General features: G+C 39.5%; 1 protein-coding gene across 2 annotated transcripts in view; it reads right to left on the bottom strand.

Moving 5' to 3' along the window:
• Positions 1–24,615, bottom strand: part of LOC310717156 (receptor-type tyrosine-protein phosphatase mu-like) — a 228,007-nt gene that overhangs the window by 157,967 nt on the left and 45,425 nt on the right. For both annotated transcript variants that reach the window (XM_083524861.1, XM_083524862.1), the window contains exon 2: positions 14,503–14,625. In XM_083524861.1, the coding sequence (XP_083380987.1) occupies positions 14,503–14,625 (123 nt within the window). The remainder of the gene's footprint in view (positions 1–14,502; positions 14,626–24,615) is intronic.

The raw sequence follows: 24,615 nt of genomic DNA, 5'->3' as shown, positions 1-24,615 counted from the left end.
TTAATGTATAATATAGGGAATTCATAAAAGATCCACATATAAAACACTGGCTTTATGAATACAAAAGCTACAATCAAAGGAAAAAACCGAACGGAATAGGAAGCTTTGCCTAGACTACTAAACACAGCTCTTATTCAGAGTTAACACACACTGGCCATGTGCGTGACAAAGCACCGGCAGCTCTGACAAGGTGTGACCATTACCTGTGGTCTGCCATGGTTACACTAATTTACCCAGTGGCCCCTGCTGCAGACTTGCGCACTCTGTGCTTGCTGCGGGGGTGATGCTGGAGGTTTCTTTTTTCTTTTTTTCCTTAGGAAACAAGGCATCTGAGGCTTCATTAAGATCCTGACTGCACTGCTGGGTGGGCTTGTCAGACTAATGTCACAGCTAATTAAAAACATGCGCTTAAAAAAGCCTTTTGAACACGCAAACTTGCTCATGAGCATCATGCAAAACAGCACAGGGAAAAATTCTCATTAAATCTACACTGAAACTGGAGTTTTTTTATAAGAAGTTCTGAATAAGGGCCCTATACAGTACTAAAGAAAAGATACTTAAAGAGATAGAACAGGACTCTGTTCGCAAAGCTTTATATCTAACGTTTCCTCATATTAAAGGAATTCATTGCACGCTGAAGTGACTGACATGACATATAGTTTGCTTTCAGGAAAAAAAAATCATGTCTATTTCTCTGTTCAGTCACTGTGATAAACAAGAAAGCCTGATTTTAGGGGAAATACATATTTCAGGGAGCAATTTGAATAAAATATGAGACAGGTGCATTGCTGTAGCATGGGGTATAATCAAACTTGGAACTGATTATGCCACAAATCAGTCCTGAAAGTCAGCAATGGCTGTAATTACAGGAATGGTGTCATGTCCATTTTCATCCTGTCCTGTTTCCTATCACTTCTCAAATGCAAAAAAAAGAAAACACTTTTATCCATCTACCAAAAAGAGAACGCTCAACTTTTTCTTTCTCTCTCTCTCTCTCTCTCTCTCTCTCTCTCTCTCTCTCTCTCTTTCGTGTTAACCTTCAATCAAACAACAGGGAGTGTTTATTTTAGACAACAAATTGTATTTAGATTTTTACAGACAAACCACAAAATGTCATATGATACCATCTGTGTTGGGTGAAAAACTGAATTCGGTGTGACTGAATGCCCAAAACAAACATAAAACCAAACCAAAACCATGATGCAAAATCAAAATTTCATATGTTAATGAAGAGAGACTAACTTTACTACTCACATTTGAAAAAAAAAAAGCTCTGAGTTTTCACTTATACATTTGCAAGGAATATTTGAAAGGAGCCTCATTCCAAACAGAACTGCTTCTGTTTCTCAGTTAAAAAAATGAAATCTTCGACCAAGTAGTTACACGATATTTAGTGTGCCCTCTGTAATCTTTTTTTTAACCAAACTAACAGCATACAATAAAAATCTTAAAATCATACACCAGCTCCAATAATGATTCCCAATGAAAAAAAAAAAAAAAAAAAAAAGAACCATCCAATCAATGTATTGGAAAACTCTGAGAGACTAATTGTAAAATGAGGAATAAGAGACCTTGGGAGCATCTTCCAACCGAGTGTATATTTATTCCTAAAGGTATTTTTGAACGTTTTCATGACAGCAATAGAATCAGCCAAGACTCCTGCTGACCCTGAGGTCCAGGCCTTACCTGTTTAAGGGTTCCAATAAACTTAAAATGTCCATCGTCTTTGCTAAAGGTGAACAAGCCTTTCGATGGGGATTTCTTTTGCTGTGCCTCCTGTATAATCAGCCGTGCCTTCTGAAGCCCAGAGGTCTGACCCTTGCTTGCTAAAGCATCCCGTTTGGATCGGCAGATTCAATCTTCTTAATTTAGATTCTGTTTGACTCTCCAAAAAGTCTATCTTTTTTGTTTTTGAATATTCCTTTTGGTGGAATTTTCTTCTGAAGTGCCTCCTGTAGACTCAAACTTGCCTTCTGATGACCCTGAAGTCCAAGCCATGGCTGTTTAAATACCCTGTTTGGCTCTTCAAAGTCCATCTTTGCTTAAATGCCTGTGGAGAAGTTTTTTTTTCTGTGTCTCTTATAAAACTAGCTGTGCCTCCTGAGGTCCATGCCTTGCTTATTTAAGGGACCTGTTTGGACCTCCAGAGTCCATAATCCTTGATTAAAGTGTACATTATAATGCCATTAGTGAAATTGTCATCTTTTGTGCCACCTGTAGAAACAGACCTGCCTCCCGAGGCCCTTAGCTCTAAGCTTTGCTTGCTGAAGGGGCCCATTGTCCTACATACAGTCAGCTTTCAGCAAACCAGTTGAGATGCAACCCCCTTAGTAACTACTGCTATGGGTTCTATACGTAGATTTTCTCCACTTGCTCTAATTCAGCATCCAACTCTCCTTATTCGAATTAAAATTTCAGCCTTAATTTGGTTTCACAATATGTGTGGCAAAATCTGCACTATATTTTAGGTAGGTGCAATTCTAAAGATAAAACAAATAAATAAAATGCAATATACCAGGCAATGCCTTATCATAGAGAAACATTTCAAAACACATTTGTAGAAGGAGTGTCACATTTCCCACAAACAGCACGAATCCAGCTTTAGGCTACATTTATGATCTTAGCATAGTCCTTTTAGTTTACGCTCAATTTCCACTCTCCTGAGTGCTTCAAATGGATTTTTGTAATTTCTCTTCATTACTTTGAAAACTGGATACTGGACGAAAAAAAAAAACAATAATTCACAACAATATAAAGTACACAATGGAAAAAGCTAAGAATGGGATGAATAATTAAAACCAAACAAAACATATTGATCAAACTCAGCCCAGGGGGGAAACAATTCTGTTTCATTTTTCATCAGCGTATAGCTGAGCAGTCAGAAACAAATATTCTGCATTCTGGAGAAATGTTTGCCAGCGAGAGTATGCAGAAACACCAGATCAAGTCTATGGCAAAGCCAAATTTATCTGGTATTAATCATAAAAGTCTATAGAGTTTGGACTTTGGGGATATTTCAATTCATTGTGGCTTTAGCCTTGGATGGAATAAGGAATATAATTTGCAGTAATGACTGCCACTCATTATTTCACTCTGGTTCAGGTCCTGAACCCTGTGAAAATCATTATGAGGTTGGAAATCAAGATGAAGGGCCACTCTTTGGACCGAAAAACCTCCAGGTCTCATTTATTAATAAAACCGAGAGAGGTCACAAACGGGAAAAAGCTTGCTTGCCGCTCCGAAATGTCAATGAAGACAAGGCTATTCTCACATTTTGCCACCAATCAAAAATACTCTCACTGTGAGGTTAGGCAGACACCGTGAGGAGACGTGGCCTCAACTCAATTTTCCCCCAGGCCTCTTCAGAGCTTTTCTCCCTCTCCACTCTTTCTAATGAAAAAAGAAAAGGAGGGAAATAACACTGATGATTAAGTTTTGTGCAGCACTCTGAAAACAAAGGGGTTCTATGACTTGCTGATGGCAAATCATTTCTCCTTCATCCACTTGCTCATACGTGGTGAAGGAATGCTTGTATAGAATTTAGTGAATCCAAAGCATTTTTAAATGTGAACTCCCATCATGCTTAGCTTTCCGCTCATTGGCTTAATTAGACATGTCACTATATTATTAGATCATCACTCACTCGTTTCATTTCATAACTGGAATGGCATGAGAATCATAATCAAGTGTAAATCATGGAAATTTTGGAGATTTTTTCAAAATGGAAAAACCTGCTACTACTAAATGCCTACTTGACTGACATCTTCATGTCTTTGATGTGGCCTTTATTTCAGTCTAGGTCAGTGTTTTTTACTGACTCAATTAATGCAGATAGGTATGAAATTACGAATGAAATATAGAACCTATATTTAGAATCACACAGGACGAAGACAATAAGACGTGTTGTGGGACCATTTCTTAATCCCACACCTACATTATTTCTGTCCAATCCCTGTCCCACGCTTCCATAATCATTTTCATCAATTCTGCCCAATTTCACTAAATGTTTGCCTATCCATGCACTGAAAGTCTGCGTGATCCCTTCCACAATGTTCCACAATGCTTCCAAAGGACATATTACACATTAAATCACAGCATCTCTGACTATGATAAAGCAGTTAATGAAGATAAATAAATACAGCACTGTGTAGTGCAACTTGTGTCCACTACATTCCCACATTCTCAATCATTAATATGACCTTAATATTACAACCCATTGATGTGGCCTTACATACATTATTTGGAATATATATATATATATATATATATATATATATATATATATATATATATATATATATATATATATATATATATATATATATATATATATATATATATTTATATATAATTTAAAATTGTTTTAAAATGCAAACCATTAATGTTAATAATGATAATTAATATTAATAATAAACTGCGTTAATAACAAGCAATTTTATGTTTTGCATTTCTTCCCCCTAAACCGAAATTTAACCAAAGCTGTCACAATGGATATTGTATTAAAGCAGCTTTACAGAATGTAAGTACAAAATTAAATTATATTTAAATTTATGTGTATTTATTCCTAATGAGGAAACCTGAGGCGACTGTGGCAAGAAAAAAACTCCCTTATAATACGGGGGAGTTTGTAGCTCGGTAGTTAAGGCATTGGACTGTGGATTGGAAGGTTACAAGTTCAAATCCCAGCACTACCAATCTGCCACTGCTGGGCCCTTGAGCAAGGCCCTAACCCTCAACTGTGAGTCGCTCTGGATAAGGGAGTCTGCCAAATGCTGCAAATGTAAATGTTATATGGTATGAGTTAGAGTAACCCATCCTCGTTTGGGTGACACCAAAAGTGTGATGATAAATCATTAAAACATTACAAATACTGGAGAGTGAGAAATATCGTGAGCACTGGAGTGTGTGATTATGACTAATGTCCTTTCTGCAGTCTAATACAGTCATTTGGAGTTGTGAAGCTCCGGGTGCTCCTGAGCAACATACTGTAAACTAGCTCAACATCTGAGATCATTACAGATTCAACACGAACTCCTCCATTAATGAAGTGTTCAGTGATGGAGAAATAACATTTGTAGAACGTTATTTTGAGTATTGATTAAGAGGTTGTTGATCCTCAAAATCCAGGGTTCGAAATCTTCATGAAGTGGGATCCAACTGGAGCCGGTACATCTGTACACCTTCTCCTGGAAGATCCGCAATCTTTATGAGGTCGGACGCAGTTGGCTTAACCTGTAGATGGCTTGTGATTTGTAGCTAGTGTCTGGGAAAAACCCACTACACACTCACACAGCTTTGTTGGTTTGTATTGTTTGGTCCCAGCAAACTTCTAGTAAAAAAAAAATGTCCCTCTGAAGATGTAAATGGTTCGATCCTTAAAAGTAATATGATGAATGGTAAATAGAATTTGACAGTTTCATCAGAATCTATTGAAGCATCAGTTGTTTTGCCTTTGCTCTAAACTGGATTTATTTGGGTTTGGGAAATGATATTTATGCCTAGATGTGCTCCATAAGTGAGCAAAAATGTAGGAACAGTAAATTAAGATAATAAATTAAAAATAAGGTAATTAAGTTAAATTAGTAAATATGTGGTTGCACATCTCCTGCTTGCTCAAACTATTGACCCACTGACATCACCAACTGTTGCACCCTTCTTTTGTGCTGCTTTCCCAGACATGCATTGCAGCTTTATCCATTTGTTGTTTGTTTTTCTCATTTTAGTCTCCTCATCAAGAAACGCTGCTCAATTGGGTTGGTCTGGGTAATGACTTGGCTATTCAGAAACCTTCCTGATGAAGTTTTTCATTGTGCTAAAAGTGTGGTTTTGGATCATTTGCTTCATGATGAAGTTCCTCCAATTAGATTAAATGCTTTTCCCTGTAAATTGTCAGACAGAATGATTCTAAAGGCCTCTGAATTCATTTTGTTGCTCCCATCCTGAGATACATCATCAATAAAGATTAGTGAGCCTGTTCCAGAAGCAGTCATGCAAGCCCAAGCCATGACACCACCTCCACTGTGGTAAGATGATGAGCAGATCCTTTCTTTCTCCACATTCTGTTTTTTTATTTTTTTTTTATTTGGATTTTTGTTTACAGCTCTCATAATGTTTCTGTTAACTGCTTTTGTCCTCAATGGCTGAGCTGTTTAATATCTGGTTATTGATACACCAGTGTGTCGTTTGTTTCTTTGTTTCTTTGTTTCTTTCTTTCTTTCTTTCTTTTTATAAAAACGCATTGCTGCTTGTAATCATGAGCTCCTACCAGGTAAAGAAATATGTCTCTTGTTTTGTTACTTGCCCTATAATCATATAAGAGGGTCATTCTTCACCTCTTTGACTTTCCCCAATACAAAGTGTTTCCTTAAAGCACACAGAATCCAATTAGTTTATTTTCACCATGGTTGCACCTTCCCGTTTTAGCAGTTTTCATGTCTGGCTGATGTGATTGAAATGTCTTATGTCCTTCAGTCCAGCTTCCTCACATGCTTTGCTTCCCCTTGAAATGACAATGCCAGCGACTTATGAATGCACAGACGGGGGTAAAGTAAAGCATTATGTAGAGTGCTTAATTCAGTTAATGAGGCTGAGAAAATGAACACAAACTCGATCAGAGTTGAGACTTCATTAAAATAATGACTTCTGATCTTGAGAGGAGAATATTCCAGATTTATGGGTGGCACATACCAAAACATGGTAACATCTGGTTTGGAAAAGAATAAAATCAAAAATAAATGAGAAGCACTTCATTAAAACAAAAGATAAAACTGTTTTAAAAATAAGAGAAATGTTGCAATTGTTAAAATGTGTCATGTAGATCTGATGCAATAAACACTATATTGCCAAAAGTTTAAGAAACACCTGATCTTTCCTGCCATATGTGGTTCTTCTCTAAACTTTTACCACAAAGCTGGAGGTACACAATTGTACAGGACGTCTTTGGACGCAAACCTGTTCTAGCATGGCAATGCCCCTGTGCATAAAGCAAGCTCCATGAAGATATGCTTTACATGGTTTGGAAAGAAAGATCTTGAGTGGCCACCTATAGAGCTCTGATCTCATCCCTACTAAACACCTTCGGGATCAATTGGTACAATGACTGCACCCTAGGCCTCTCCATCTTACTTACATTAATACCTGACTTTGGTCAATGAACACAAATATCCACAAGCACACTCAAACGTGTAGTGGAACATCTTCCCAGAAGAGTAGAGGAAATTATAAGAGCAATTTGGGACTGAATGTGGAATGTGATGCAGAAAAATCACATACCACACACAGACCAGGTGACCCAATACTTTTGGCAAAATGGTGTTTACAAATTCCTTTGGATCCATATGTGCTTTTTGAACATCCACCAAATTAAAACCAACTTGTTTATAAAAGTAATTACTTTTATAAATAACAAAAGTTTTAATAAAAAATGGATTCTCTGGATTCTACTTGGCTCCTATTATATAGCTATAATAAATGATATGGACAAGAGTTTGACATTTTTCACATTTAGTCCCCAATAGCTGCTATAATAACCTTCACTCTTCACGGAAGATGTTCCTTAGAGATTATATTATATATAATTTGTGAGATTTTATTCAGTCACAAGGGTGTTAGTAAAGTCAGGTACTGATGTAGGTGAAGCGAGGAGGGTGCGTTCCAATTCATCCCAAAGGTGTTCAATACGGCTGAGGTCAGAGCTCTTCAGCAGGCCACTCAAGATCTTCCTCTCCAATCCATGTAAAGCAGATCTTCATGAATGACATGCTGGAACAGGTTTGGATCTTTGAGTTCAAGTAAATGAAATATGGATGGAAAAGTCAAGTGTCCCAATACTTTTGTCAACACTGTATAATGTATGTATGTGATTATTTGTTGCAGTTCTTGCAGAAAAATAAACGCACCCCTCTCCTGCCTTAACACCTCAAGTAATGAAACTCTCCATTTTAACTAGATGCTGATTTTTTTTCCTGCTTGCACAGATATTTTAGCATAGTCATTTGCAACCCCAGACAATAAGGCATTCAGGCTTAGCAAAGACTGATATAGTATTTAGCATAATAGAGCGTGGTTGGAAAATTAATCTAGGCTGGAAGACCCCTGTTCTGTCGTGCCCTGCCTATTATTTCCCACAAGACTACTTTGGGGACCCACAGCACCACTCCTGCCAGTCTGCTACTCTCTAAAGCAAAAGGGTAAAGCAGAGGTATAAAGACAAACTGCATGGAGGGAAGCGATGAAGAGAAAAATACTTGAGGGCTTGCTTAAGCCTTTGTTCTGAAGTAAGAAATCCTTTTATCAATTGGAGTTCATTACCGATTGCGTTTTATAGTGAGGTCAGATCCCAGCAGGACTTTCACATAGAAACGCAACTCTTTCACCCACGGCTGGATTTCAAAAGTATTTGCCATGTGTTCGATTAATTTGTTTTATTTGCTATTACTGTTAACCCACACAACTTGTTAATTAATAGGCTTTTTCAGCAGCAACGCAACCAATCATCTTGCAAGCACGACTACTTTCACTAGATTAGTCTGCTGGAGCACTGACTTGGCCTTGTGCAGTGCCCCAAAATGAGTCCCAAATCGATGAACATGAACACAATTAGAAGGTGTGTTAGAGGAATGTTTGAAAATAACTCTGTTGTGAAATACCCTTAAATGAGAAATACTTACAGTATATAGAATACAATTAAAAGTTTTACAATTGACTATAAAAGAATCGCAAACCAAGCGAGAATTCATTTAACAAACAAAAAAAATACTCTTTCTATTTGTTTTTATTAGGAACGCATCCATGTGCAATAATACACTACACAAGACCCCTGACTCTACCAGCCATATGTGGTTCTACCCCAAACTGTAACCACAAAGTTGGAGGCACATGGTTGTACAGGATGCTGTAGCATTACATTTTCCCATCACTTGAACTAGGAGACACAAACCTGTTCCAGCATGACCCTGTGCATACTGTACTGATGTAGATGATACGAGGAGGCCTGGGGTGCAGTCAGTGTTCCAGGTAGCTCTATAGCAGGAGATCTTTCATACCATATTTTCATTGAGTTTTCTTTGTGCACAGGAGCATTGTCATGCTGGAAAAGGTTAGGGTCTACAGCACCACATCTAAAGACATCCTATAAAGTTGTGTGACTTCAACATTGTGTTAACAGTTGAAGAAGAACCACATACAGTATGAATGGAAACGTCAGGTGTCCCAGCAGTTTTGTCTATATAGTGTATGTTTTACATGGGTTGGTGTGAAAGATCTTGTATAGTGGCTTGCTATAGAGCTCTGACCAAGCCTCCTTACTCTACATAAGTAGAGTAAGTACAGTAGAGTACAGTCCTGGCTTTACTAACGCCCTTGTGGCTGAATGAGCACAAATCATAACAAGCACACAGAAGAGTGCAGGTTATTATGACAGCAAATGGGGACTAAATGTGGAACTTATGTTCAGGTGTTCATAAACTTTTGTCCATATAGTGTATTATAGCTATTTATTGGGAGTCAGGTAGAATCCATCCATCATTATTTATAGACATAATAACATTTTCAATGATGGGTTGTGATTTTCACAACTGTACAAAATGTGAAATGCTTCAAGTACTCACTTCGGCTTTAGATAACATTTATGTCCTCTGGTTGAGATAACACACAGGTTTGATAGGTCTGCTGTTAGTCAGTGGGCTTTACATCAGTGGATGGAATTCATGACAGAGAAGAGTGACAAAGAAGAAAATGACGTGAATGCTGACAAGGTATAACGTTCCTTATGAGCTGTGGGCTTCAATGTGGAGGATTGTTGTCATAGTTCAAGTTGCACAAGCAGGCAATCTCCAAAAAGAACTAAAACTCTTCCAAATGCAAATTATAAGACGAAAAAGCATGGAATACAAAACTAGACTAATAAAGAAAGGAACATAGAACAGGTGAGCACAATAGGATACCAAACCAATGATAGAGACACAAAGAAAAATCTCAAAAGATCAAACAAAGATCTAACCAAAATTACACGTTACCTAAATATGTTTTGTGATATGTGTATACTTTTTTTGTGTGTTTTACTTGCTTTCCAGGGTCCAATAAAAAGCTTTGGGTGTATTGTAGAAGTTACAAAGCAGATGTTATGCTTCATGTTTGCTTTTGAACAATTTCAAGGAGCTTTAGAGAAATTCGGATACGCTAGCTCAAACTCTGCTCCATCTATCAGTGCACAAGTTCATCATGAGATCATAACTGGCTCTGCTTTGAGGTCAAAAAGGACTTCATTTCTTCTAAGCTCTTTTCAGGACTTCTCATTTTTCTGAGTTATGGTGAAAAAAAGCTAAATATATGCAATGTGCACTTACATAAGCTTCAAATGTGCAAGCTGAGAAGTATTCCAAGAAAATATCAAAAGATTGATAACATTTTCAACCAAAGCACTGTTCAATTCTCAAATTTGGTTGTTCAAACTGAATACATTTTATTCAATTGGATTTTAAACAGGTTATTATTATAACAACTATTTAATTATTGATATAGTGTCACAACCACACCCTTATTATAACCATTTGCCATTTGGGGAGGGTGACGGGTGCCTGCACCCTGATCACACTGTACAGTGTCTTTAAACATTTATAAGACAATCAGAATGCTTAACAATCCTTATTTGCCTCTCTCTGTTATCCCTTTTTTTCCTCCAGATTTTGGTGTGCTCCAGTACTGATGTAGATGATGCGAGGAGGTTGGAGTGCAGTCAGCATTCCAATTTATCCTAAAGGTGTTCAATAGGGTTGAGTTTAGAGCTCTATCACAGAAGATCTTCCACTCCAACTTATGAAAAGCAGATCTTCATGGAGCTGGCTTTGTGCACATGAAACAGGTTTGGGTCTCCTAGTTCAAGTTTATGGACAATTCCACAGTAGCACATCCAAAGACGTTCAATACAATTGTAAACCTTTAACTTTGTGGTAACAGTTTTGGAAAAGAACCACATACATATATGGCTGGAAAAGTCAGGTGTCCAAATACTTTTGTCCATATAGTGTACCAGGGACCAGTGTTCCTGTCTCTTTCTTCTCTTCAGATCTGATTCATCCCGACACCCTATAGATCCGTGATGTTACTGATAAACTCAAGAACTTTGAGGATGGATCTGGACTGTAATTAATATCAACAGTCTACTATAATGGCCCTGGTTGCCAAGCATAGTCACTTAATATTACACCTCAACCATGATGGAACTGTGATAAATTGACATTAGATTGACTCTGGTTCCTCTCAAGGTTTTTTCCTCATGCCAGGTAAGGAGTTTGTCCGTGGCACAGACCACTGGTTCACTCATTAGGGACAAGCTTACAATTATATGGAACAAAATTACAGGCAATAAACTTATACATTTCTTTATACAACTTCTACTAATATCTGCTTTATCTCTGTAAAGCTGCTCTGAGACAATGTCCATTGTTACAATTGCTATACAAAAAAATTAATTGAAATGAAGGCTTCTCCATACAGTACACACTTTAACACTTTTTATGGATAGGAATCATTAACACTTCATGACAAACTGCATCTTTTTTACCTCCTCCTCCCCCAAGAGAGAACAATGGGACACTGCGAGTCTGGTGACTGTTTCCTGTTTCTTTAAATAAAAACGCAAAATAACCCACAGATGATAACAGGAAAAAGTCGAGTTTTTGATTTACTCCCACTACATCTTGGCAAGTCATGCGTTAGCAGGTGAAAATGCAAAGTCAGCCTGCATCATTCGTGACTGTTTCATTTCAATTTAAAAGCACAAGCAACTTGCTGTGACTAATAAAGGGATTGTAGCGCACACAAAGGTTTTTTTTATTTGTTTATTTTGCTGCTATGGTTGTTAGTCTGCAACACCGTTTGCTACCAGAGCCGAGTCTTTCGCTGTCATGATTCACCCAAATTCGAAAAAATATTTTTTGGAGCGTTTTAATAAGCAAACGTTCAGACTTTCGAGTCGATCGATACGGCTGCTATGGATGCGTCTTCTGTAACACAAGAGAATCTGTTTGGTGCCGGGTGATTGATCGGCGCTCAACTCGCTTTGATCTGTAAATATGAGAGCTCCTTCAGGGCACATTTAACTTTAAGCAGCCAAACACAGGCATGTTGGGCAAACAGACATGTGCAGTGGTTTCTTACTCCTCCTGCTCCAATCATGAAGAGGCCAGACAGCTGCATGCTGCCACAGGTAACTAATCTCACTGCCAGACTTGGGCATCTCTGATTTCACATGTCTGCATGTGTGTGTTTGGGCACGTGGGTATCTTGTTTATTAAAGGCATCACCCGCGACCACGTTTCACATGTAGTCGGTGTTTATGCCAGCATGACTTGTTTCTAGTTCATGATAATACGCTCAATATGCTCGTAGAGAAGTGACCGAATTAAGTTGGCGTGTTTGTGTGTGCTTTGCCATCTGTGGCCATGGTGCATGTGATTCACGAAATAACGAAATAAAACGTACATCCTTCATTTGGAAGGAATTAGAGACGGCGTACACTGTGCTGAAAGGCGGATCAGTGCGTTGACTGGTACTTAAGATGTTCTTCGAGAGCCGAAAAACTGCTAATTATCTCCCTTTAAAGAGGTAGCGTAGAAGAAGAACTTGTAAAAGCACCGCCTGAAGGGACGACTTAAGCGCATTCTCATGCAAATGGGAGCTTGTAGACAAATGATTCAGCTTGGAGATGCTACATAGAGAGAAAGAGTCCATCGGCAGGTCAGAACCGGGCCCTGGGTAGCATTTTATCCTATCCTCTCTTCACACACACACATACAGTATATATATATATATATATATATATATATATATATATATATATATATATATATATATATATATATATATATAAAAGCAGAGAAACACAGAGACACAAAGATCAATTCCAACAAAGTAAATGTGTTTCACTTCGTCCGTTCATTTCTCCTGAGTTGCAATCATCCTCATTGAACACACACACAAAAGACTCCCCCTCTGTATTTCTGTCTCTTTCTCTCTCTCTCTCTCTCTCTCTCTCTCTCTCTCTCTCTCTCTCTCTCTCTCTCTCTCTCTCTCTCTCTCTCTCACACACACACACACACACTTCAATACAACACAAAAGGCACCTCAGAATTAGTGCAGACCTCTTATTAAATTCTATGGCTCATGCTCAAGTGACTTGTCACTGAGGGAGAAAAGGAGAAAAGAGCGAGGGAGGAGGAGGAAATGTAGATGGACACAATCTATCCATGGTGCGGTGTGTGTGTGTGTGTGTGTGTGTGTGTGTGTGCATGCATTGTGTGTATCTTTTTGATGTAAAAGCAGAAGAATGCTCATTCAATTAGAGTGCTATCATTTTGATGATGTGGGGGGAAAAAAAATAGTTCATTTCGGATTTAATCCTGCAGGTGCTGACAGTGGCGTCTCTGCTCTGCGTTTCGAATCAAATAAAAACCCATCGATAGAACAGTGATGAGCACGAGGAAGAGCGCGTGGAAGAAGAACGCAGATGGACGAAATGCGGTGATAGACACTTTTAATGCTGCCGATCGACAAATAATTGTAACAATTTAGCACCTTTTAAAATGAAAATTCAATCCACAACTTATATACTTCGTCCCATCGTCTGGCTGAGACACCGATACGGATGTGAGAAGCTGCTGATGCGGGAAGCGGTGATCTCATTTCAAAGCCATTAATTCATTTGTACCTGCAGACAGATCTGTAGCTGGATTACTATAGAGAACAGAGTAGAGGGAAAGAGTGGCAGCTAGTGACCTTTCGATGTGGCATCATTTCTTTAAGCACTGTCCCCTGCATGTGTAAACTTAAGAAACGGCTTTGATAGCGTTTTATGGAACAATAAATCCATGCAACATGATGTTAAATGCAGCATAAACATCCTTTTTGTGGTACAACAACTATTGTCTATAAAGTCCGTACCTGGGCATCTTTAAAAATGGCAGAACTGGTGGATTTGATTACATTTTAATGTTCGCTATTTGATAATGAGTCTTCTTGTCTTTCTGTGTCACATGTCAGTATGATACACCCGCAGGCATGCTCTAACGACCCGCTTCTAAATTCATGTACTAATAGACGCCCACGATTGTCTAGTATAGTTGTGATTGACAGGGGAGTAAGAGTGCGCCGTCTATCCCAGCCCGAGAACACAATTTTGCTCCACTGCCTCCTACGCACCCGAAGCTGTGGCATTGTTAGGGTTTTAACTCATGATCCCCTGATGAACAATTTTCTGTTGGGCCGCTCGGAAGCAGATTCTTGGCAGAAACTTGTTTTACTCTACTGGCTCCTTTAACACCTCAGTGCTTGGATTTCAGTCTGTACCACTTAAATAAATAAATATATACGTAATTTAAAACATACAGTGCAAAGCACTGAAGGACATGTGTATGTGTGAGTGGAGGGAGACGCAGTTATAAGAACATGCACGTGGGTGGGTATTTCAGTTATGAGTCTTGTGTGTTTGTGTAGAAAACTCACCAGGAGGCATCCACTGGTTGGCAGAAGGCTTTTCTTTGGTGTTGGCCTGTTCCCACTCAAGGTCGTCATCTCGTCCCTGGCTGTAGCCGCACGCCCCGAACGGCTTCTCGAAGCTGCAATCGCCTGCGACAGAAGAGAAAGGGAATTAATATCGCTCTAGCGCTTTCCATTAACTCATCCTGCAAAATAAATGAAAATATAAAGTATGTTCTCCCGCCCTATTTGTTGCCTCCTCCTCCTCCACCTCCTCCTCTTCCCTGCCTCTAATATGGGTGTTCATAATGCAATCTGCCAAACAATGAAAGCGGCTTTAAGTGAGATGGAGAGAGGGATGGGTGCGCCAGGCGCACAGTAACATATATTACCATCATTAGGCGCACGGCAGGCCAATTCCACAATGACAGAAACGAAGTGTCCAAACTCCATCATCGTTAAGCGGCGTGCTCCTGTCGCGCCATCGGGCATAAATTTGATTCATTTTCCCGCCGGTATGAGACCAAACTTCCCTCGCCGATCATCTCACGTTTAGCTCTCATCTATCCTAATTCTTCCCGCGGGACGCACGCGTGCATTCGCAGACACGGCGACTTGATGAAGATGTGACCACACGTATGCGGTGAAGTGTGTGCGTCTTCTGAGTTATGGCACCATTATTTTAATGACACCTGAGAAAAGGAAGACTTCGAGAAGAAAGTGAGAACGACTATTTTTTTTCTTTTTGCACAAGACTCACTTAACCACAAATGCTCCTGTTTACAGAGCCAACAAGTCTGAAATATTAATGTCTAGAACACAAAGTGTGTGTTTGAAAAGACGCAGCTTTTGCACATTAAAACGTGTCCGGTAACAAAATTTTTCTTTTCTCTCAAAATATAAAAAAGATAAACACTGAGCACTTTTCTCTTAATCAGAACGAACGAGCTCTATTTCATGCTGGTAAGATAGCAACGGACATGCCGCTACGGACAACGGCGTTTGTATCGCTGCTGAAGTGCTGAAGTCGGGAAACATAAGAAAAGGAGCTACAATCTCACGACTTCGGTTGCAAGTATTGCATCATCGACCATTTTAAATATTCACCTCCTTTTTCACAAAAAAAATTAATAAATCAGACATCCTACCAAGAAAAAACATTTTCAATATAACTAAATTCATGTTTTATTCCGGATCAGGCTTAAAATTATGACCACCTGCCTCATGCTGTGTTGGTCCACCTTTTGCTGACAAAACGGTTCTGACCCATCAAGCATTAACAGCATTAACTGTTTGAGCTACAGGAGATCGTCTGTTGGATCGGTCCACACGAGCCAGCCTTCGCTATTCACGTGCATCAGTGAGACTCGACCACCCATGACCCTGTCGCTGGTTCACCACTGTTCCTTCCTTGGACCTCTTTTGATAGATACTGACTACTGCAGACCGGGAACATCCCACAAGAGCTGAAGTTTTGGAGATGCTCTGACCCAGACGTCTATACATCACAATTTGTCGTCAAACTCACCATTTTTCCTGCATCTGATACGTCAAAATTGAGGACAAAATATTCAATTTCTGCCTAATAAATCCCACCCACTAACTCTATACTGTATGCTCTATACGCTATACTGTATTCGGGCTCTACAGCACATGCAAGGACAAATGCAGGATGGCTTTAATTTTTGCTAGCGTGTTGCGATGAGCCATTACAGGAGCGCATGTTAATTTGTAGAGCAGGTTTAAGTGAGCGGTTGAGCAGGAGAGAACAGGTGCAGGCGATTATTGTGATTTGAACCGCGTCACTTAGAAATCCAGAGAAAGGCTTTTTTCTCTCGCATCTCCACGCTAAGTGCATTCTGAACAACCTTAAGAGAGGCCTGAAACATTATGCACTCTCTGCAGCAAATGAAAAAACAAAGGTGCAATGCATCAATATTTTAAGAGGCCACACACAGCCACACACACGAGGCTGTAATAAATCTGCACAGGAGCTGAGGCTTGATTGCGTCCACCTCCTTACTCTGAGCCTCACTCAAGCACAGAAGCAGATATATTCATACCATCTGTCATATGTATACAGTTGCACTCATACTCCGCCTGGCACTTGCTCCAGTGCGCACTGTAACGCATGCATCATCTCAGAAAAGTCCGAAATATTGAGCTTTTACCCTCCCAGAGCTTTAGAGTAGCAGTGTATCAGCACGCCAGGACCAATTCATCATAACCTCTAAAGCATGATACACAATCTTTGCTGAAGTGTGTGCATATGTGTGTGTGTATGTGTATGTGGTGTGTGTGTGTGTGTGTGTGTGCACACTTTTTTGTTTTGCTGCCTTCATCTAAGAGATGACATTTAAAGCAAATGGCCAAATGAGGCTGCAAATGAGCCCCAGCATGCTCTCTCTCGCATCATCATCGACACCCGGCCTGTCTAATGGCGTACTTCGGCTTTTGTGTAAGCTTGTGCACGCGTGCGTTCGATGTCCAAAGCACATTCTTGCATTAAGATGCGATGTGTTTGTGTGTGTGTTTGTCTTTGTGTGGAAGCCATTACTTGGGGATAATTAGGATTTTTTTTTTGTCTGGGGTTCGGTTTTATGGTATGGCTGGTTGTTAGCCAGCTTGTTAGCTGATAGCTGACTGATACGTCTCTATTGTCTGCATTCCGTTGATAGGTTCAGGCTTCTTGTCTGCCTTGGATATGGAGAGAGAGAGCGTTAAGGAGGTGTCGGTGGAAAAGAGAATGATAAGGCGGGAGAATGGCCTCGTTGTCATATTCTCACACGGCTGTCAGGAGCCTCTGGAAGAAGCCTGAGAAGCTCTTATATCTTGGAGACACAGACAGCAATGTTAAAGTAGTTAAAGTCTTCTGATTTAAAATCCGCTGGATTTATCAGGCTTTCAGTTACGTGTATTAGGTAAGGAATGAAACATGTCTGTGGTGTACGGTTATGGAGAACTAATCAACGATGGATTCATGTGTCACAGCCTGACAAAAACAAAAGCTAGAGATAACACACTGAAATTAACGGCTTTCCAATAACAGAATGTCCTGAAGTGTTCAATTACTTTTAAACTACAGCGATTTGAAGTTAGATTTTGTTGTCACTTACTTAATCAAGTAAGTATAAGATCCATGAAGTTACTAAGCAACTCAAAAAACTAAAGGATGAATTTGGACTGTATTTAATATCAATAGTTTACTACAGGGTTAAGGTCCCCTAAGTCTTATTATCAAATACAAGTACAATACGAGTAAAACATATATTTAAAATGACATTTTCGAACTATGTCTCTGACATTGTTCAGAGGGCTGTTCCATATTTATAGGGTGGGCTGTATTTGGCCCGTGGGCTGTAGTTTGGGGACCCCTGGTCCACTACAATGGCTCATGTTGCATGAGCAATTATGCATTTTAGCACCAATCACTGAACAGTACACCTTAACAATGATGGAACTGGATATTTGGTTCCACCCAGATGAGGACGTGTTCTCTTTTGACTCTGGTTGATTTCAAGGTTTCCCACTTATACCATATCAGGTGAGGAGTTTTTCCGTGCCACAGTCACCACTGGCACGCTCATTAGGGATACAATTATGAGGAACAAACGTATAGACACTAAACGTATAAATTCTTTTACACAACTTGATAACCTCTTTATTTCTGTAACGCTGCTTTAAGACAATGTCCTTTGTAAAAATCGCTCTACAAATAAAAATGAATAGAATTAAACTTTAGGCTGTCACGATTGAGCCCTGGAGCAAGACCCTTAACTATTACTGTTTCAGGGACACTGTATCATAACTTAACCCTCTACTGACCCCAACTGCCACACAGGCTCAAATATGCAAAAAAAAATGTCTCAGTGCAAAAATAGACAGACCCTTATCCAGAGCAGATTACAATGATCACATTCATACAACTGAGCAGTTGAGGGTTAAGGGTCTTGCTCAAGGACCCAGTAGTGGTACTAAAAATTGACCTCACAACCTGCTGATCGGCAGTGCAACATCTTATTCCACTATCTACCACTTCCAACATAAAAACGCTTCTTGTTTTACTCCTATGTGCTGAATATCTGCATAATTGTCACATTCTGGCCTGTTTTCATTTTTCTCTTTTCATGCTACCCAAGCGTAACCAGTATATTAAACGAGATCTATCTAATGTCTCTGCTAATATTCGCAGGACTGTCTCATTAGCAGTGCAGACGTCTTTACAAATAAAATTCTTTAAAACAAATGTCACTTTTTTCCAGCCCTCAGACTATCCTGACAGCTTCCTGCCATATGAAATATCCGTGTTGAAGATGGCTGATACGCTGGACACTTCTTACAAGAGTCAATTTTGCAAATTTGCATGAGAACTAATAACCATCTTAGTGTTGGCTCCCGGGTTACGTATAATGTACTTTAAATGATGCTGCTGGTATCATTCTTTCTCTAATTAACAGAAGCGGTCAGTGGCGTGCCAACAGATCCCTCTCTGTCTCCTAATGAGGACCCCGAGTGTGTTCACCGGGTCACTAGGCTGGTTATGTGGCCCCAGCTGTGCAGCCAGATGCTCAGATGGCTTGACGAGGGAGATCCGAACCGAGCTTGCAAAACATGATGCCAAAAGTACCAAATAGCTCAGACCACGAGATCGCTAATACCATATCATTCTCTATTGTACACACTTGGCATTTTGTATTTATTACTATGGTGCTACAACCATTCCAAGGATCAGTATAAACAAAGGTGACACTCGGAGGCCCTGCCATTCTTCCAGCTTCCTGCTTTTCCTTAACAGCTTCTCAGACGAGGGATAAATGTGACTTGTGTCAGTTTCTCTGAGAGATGAACCTTCTTGTTTTTCCCGCTGAATGATGCAGCTCTGGAAAAAAGCGGGAGCAGGTTAGCATGCTGTTTAATATGCAGCGTAATACATCAAAAAGACAAATGCAAAGAAAACGAGGGCGCTGGCAGCATCCAACATGGCAGCTCCGCTGAGAAGAGCTGTGGCTGTTATTGAAAGCTCTCCGCTGAATACTTCACATGCCGCTAATCTTTTATATATTTTCAAAGGCCTTTTCTGCCCTACATAAGGTGTTCGGAGCAGCATGAAGCCCTTAGCATGTGTGTTTGTGCATGTGTGTGTGTGTGTGTGTGAGTCTGTCTGAGGCCCACAGCATGTGTTGGCAAACACTGATTTTGTGTCAGCCTATTGATCATCTGGGTATGCATTCAACAAATGTACGTTTGCTCCCATGCGCATCAATCTTTGATTCTGGGCTGAGGAGTCGTGTGGTCTGAATTTGTTTCCGTCAATGCGCGTGTGTTCAGTCATTATGCTCCTGAATTTCCACGTCCCACCTAGCGCACAAAGACACACTCACAGACCGTTTTGTTATTAAATAGTCAACGCAAATGTGTCATGAGTGATATCGTTTGATGTGTGCCGAATATGGAACTCAAAAGGACGCCGAGACATTGAAGATAAAACTGAATTAGCTAAGATTAACCGAACAAAAATTGAATTAGCACCCGCGTTCGGCATTCCCATCACGATACAGGTGTTTGTTTAGTCTTGCTTTTACTTCTGTCCTTACTGCTTAGAGCAGTTACTGATTTACTGATGGATTGTGCCCAATCCAAAGACTCAAAAAAAAAAAAGGTCCTTGGTGGTAATCGTTCCCTCCCAGCCCCCTGATACGATTACTTCATGCGGAATATTAAATGTCTTTGTACACGTGTCTTAAAACATGATCTCTTAGGGGAGCGCGTGTCCATACGCAGGTCATGTTTTGGATGAAGTCCCGTCTTTTGTCCTTAAAATGAAAAGCCGGTGCGTTGTTTCGCTACTTTCCCTCCGGGGACTCGAACAGGGACGACTCCTGCAAATCATAACAAAAGGTGCCGGGAAGAATCCGCGCATTCATATGAATCTCCCTGCTTGCCTTTTCTGTCTGCCAGCCGTCGGCTGTCCCTGAATGCATCTTGTTCCATTAAAATCTATCAAAAAGTCTAACAGTACCTGACAAGTATGCAACAAAGCCGAGATATGTGCCCTTGGTGAAATTTGCAACTGGTTTCTGTTTGCTAAAGATCTCTTGACAGTCAACTAAATGTAAGTGAATATAAATAACGGGTCGTCCTGAACAATGTAATGTTCTACAGATTTGATCAGGAGAATCACTTTTTTCTAGGAGTCTACAGGTGTGCATTTGGATTTTAATACCAATTGTAAACTAATAATAATAATAAAAAAATATAAACATTCTTGTTTAGGCCACGCCCACTTAGGGGTTAAATCCGGATACAATATTCATTTCAAGTAAAACGGCAAGATAGATATTTGATTTGGTGTGCAGTGTTTGTCTGCCAGAGCCTACGGTTGGCATGTTGAATAATGACCCCCCCCAAAAAATAAATATGAATCTAAATACAACCTCTGGACAACATCTGAAAAGAGTAAACTAGCCCTTTGTTCAAGAGATTGTGCTCGTTAGCTATATAACAGCAACGATCCGAGTGAACTTCCTTGTTTTTACTGCCACCTGTCTGTATTGGCATCAGGTAGGCAACTGAGGCTAACCGGGAACGACAGGTTCAGTAATCGACCAAGCCTGTGTGTGTCAAAGGAGGAAGTGCTTTAAAAAGATTTCATTTTCTCTTAGAGCAACAGAAGGAGAGAGTGGAGACAGAGTAAGAGAGAGATAGAGAGAGAGAGAGAAAGAGAGAAAGAGTTAGAGGACTCCAGGGCCCAGAAAATTTGTCCCTGTCACCTCCCTCTCTTTCAGGTTCCATAAATGGTTTACGGAGAGGCGCTGGCTGAAGCTGTATGTTATTAAACAGGTTTGCTCCTGCGTGAAAACACACAATGGTCTTTAGAGCCTCGCATTCTGAGCATTTTCAAAAGAAATCTATCCATCTTTTTAGCACGGCAAGCCAGGGGCAAGAATCAATACGGCTGCCCCTCAATAGAGAAGCCAATTTCTCCTAAAGATTTTCCAGTCAGACTTAAAAGGCCTTTTGTTATTGCACCTGGAACAAAAGTAAACTTTTAACGCTAGGAGATGCAGGGTAAACTTCTCAATGGTGCACAGCGATAGGAGACGCTCTATTACTCACGTGCACACAATGGTACGGTAAACACGCGCTTGCACACTCTCTGAGACTCACATACATTCTTACGGTCTATTAAAATAGAACAGATAAAGAACGCATGTGGAATTGTATGAGTTATAGTGTAGCTTTATTCCCTACTATTATATGTAGGATGAAAGCTGTGTGTGTTTTGCTTTCAGTCAATAAGAAGAAAGAAAAGAAATCGTTGACACGCAATGACCTGAGGAAAGATCTGAGCAGTTCAATTATGGAGAATTAATGTCCATGTTATCGCTGTAATTAAAATAGACACCATATATCACTGTGTGTGTGCCTGTGCGTGTATGTGTGTGTTTTGTGTGTATCTATCCAATAGTAAGCAATAAGAAGGCCTCAATCTATCTTCACCTTTCTCTTGCTCTTGTCTCACTCCTCCAACAAGCATTTGCACCGCTCTCTTCTTCCCTCCCTCTGCCACTTCAGCAATTACCGGCCTTCATTGTTATCCTGCTCCTGGAGGAAATCATTCCTCCACTCGTTCCTGCTCCTCTTTAACGAAGGCCATGCTTTCCCCCGCCTGCATCTCCCTTAAGGCGCATGCCACCAGGCAATCTTGAGCAATTTAAAGCCCAACGCCTGTGGATCTGGTGGGTTAGCCGCCCGCGCACTGGCCTTTAGGGATCACCGGCTCTTTTCGTTCGCCCCCTTATTTCACTTATCTATTGGCAGCTCCTGCCAAGCCTCTGTCTCTGTCTCGCTCTCTCTTTTTTCACTTGCTTTCCCTTTCTCTACGGTGCTGAAGTGCTTGAATATGCACTGATGTACGGTCTGTTTGGGGACTTGGGAACTCGACAGGGGAGAGGATTAAGACAATCAATCTCAATATCATTATCAATCACGCCACGCCGCTCTGTGCCATTGATTGGTCTGCGAAACTGAGAAGTCGGCCGAGAGATTTGGATGGATAATTTGGTCTGCTGGCTGAGGCAGTCATTTCTCTTTTGAGCTGATGAGGGCCAGAGCATACTGCAACAAAGAAAGACAAAAACAGGGCAATGAGGAACTGGGAATGTTTGTTGACATGGTTTTATTATAAAACGGTTCTGAAAGAAATCTGAAAGCCAGTCGAACTCCTTATGCGATCAGATTTTAACAAAAAAAAACATTACAATGGAACTATTGTTTATATATATATATATATATATATATATATATATATATATATATATATATATATATATATATATATATATACAGTATATATACCCCGATCAGGCATAACTTTATGTCCAGCTGCCTAAAGGCAAAAGGGCCAACAAGTGCCAAGCATCTCTCGGGGAACTCCTTCAAGACTGTTGGAAGACCATTTCAGGTGACTACCTCTTGAAGCTCATCAAGAGAATGCCAAGAGTGTGCATGCAGTAATCAAAGCAAAATGTGGCTACTTTAAGGAACCTAGAATATGACATTTTTCAGTTGTTTCACACTTTGTTGTTATGTATATAATTCCACATGTGTTAATTCATAGTTTTGATGCCTTCAGTGTGAATCTACAATTTTCATAGTCATGAAAATAAAGAAAACTCTTTGAATGAGAAGTGTGTCCAAACTTTTGGTATGTACAGTATATATATATATATATATATATATATATATATATATATATATATATATATATATATATATATATATATATATATATAATATTTATACAGGACAATATCTTTTGGCACACTGACTGAAGGTTGGTGCTCCCTGTGACTGTGCATGCAGCCTTGTGCTACCATACTTGTGCTACAAATACTGTGTGTTACAAAAGTATACTGTATATAGGAAAATGGAGAGTATCAAAGGTTTTTTTGCAATGTTTAATAAAACCAAACTGCTACTCGAGATCATGTGTTACACTGATGGCAAACTTGCAAACATTCTGTGGGAACTACCCGAATAAACAAACTAATCAGTGTGAAAATTGGTTGTCTGATTAATGTATGATTAGCAAAGTACGCAATCTGTGCAGCATCCATTTGACACATATGAAGCAATTGATGTTAACTCCTTCCAAACCATTAGTTTTATTCATAATCTCTTAACCAGATTTTGGGACTCACAGCTGAAAATGCCCTCCCTAACTTTATATGTTACCAGTTCCTGATAAAAGTGGGTTACACACACAATTAAAACACCTTTAAAAAGAATATAATTTGAGCTTACTGTCCATTATTCAAAGTTGATATTGTAAAAAAATATAATAAGTTATAGAAACTTATACATGATGAAGATATTTTTTTACTTTTTTTGATAAGTATGTTCCATTGGATTGGTCCAAAGAATCGTTTGAGCCACTCGTTTTGGTTTGTCGCTTTGCTGCTTTCACTGACATACACATGTGCCAAAAATGACATGCTACAGTGTATGACATTCTGCTGCAAATGGAATTCTACTGCTTGGCTTCTTTTTATTTTTATTTTATTTTCCTACAGTATGTCTCCTCATGTATCCTAAGTTTAAACATCTTAATATAAATAATGTCTTTTTTTTTTTCTAAATATTAAATATAAACACAATTGGACCCAAATAAATATGCTTCTACAGACACCCAGTTACCCCATGCTAATGGGAAGCTTGTGTTTTAAATATCTAGAGTCAATTTAAATATGCAATCTATTGTTAGCCAATTAGCAACCTCAAAAACAGCAGACCCCAGTATCACAGTCGATTTTGTTTTAAAAAATTATAGATTATAAATTATGGAAGTCATGACCATAAGTTAGAAATAATTGTGCGGTTTTACCTGCACACTGAAAAAATATAAAAATAAATAAATAAATACAGCAATACAGCGCTTTGAAATCAGAGAACTAGCATTTGAAAGATGGAGAGAAAATTGCCAAAAGTGCTCAAAAAGGAAAATACAATGCTCCAGCGCAGACATACGGCTTAGTTAAGTGGAGGGTCTGATGGGGACTATTTCAGATCAATTCAATGGGTCTGTTTGGCCATGATTTGCGATTTGGTGCTCTGTGTCTCCCCCACCTCCGGCGTGAG

The sequence above is a fragment of the Silurus aristotelis genome, assembly GCF_946808225.1.
Source record: "Silurus aristotelis genome assembly, chromosome: 22".
Classification (NCBI taxonomy): Eukaryota; Metazoa; Chordata; class Actinopteri; order Siluriformes; family Siluridae; genus Silurus; species Silurus aristotelis.
Note: the sequence above shows the minus strand (reverse complement) of the source record. Positions and strands in the feature narration are given on the sequence as shown.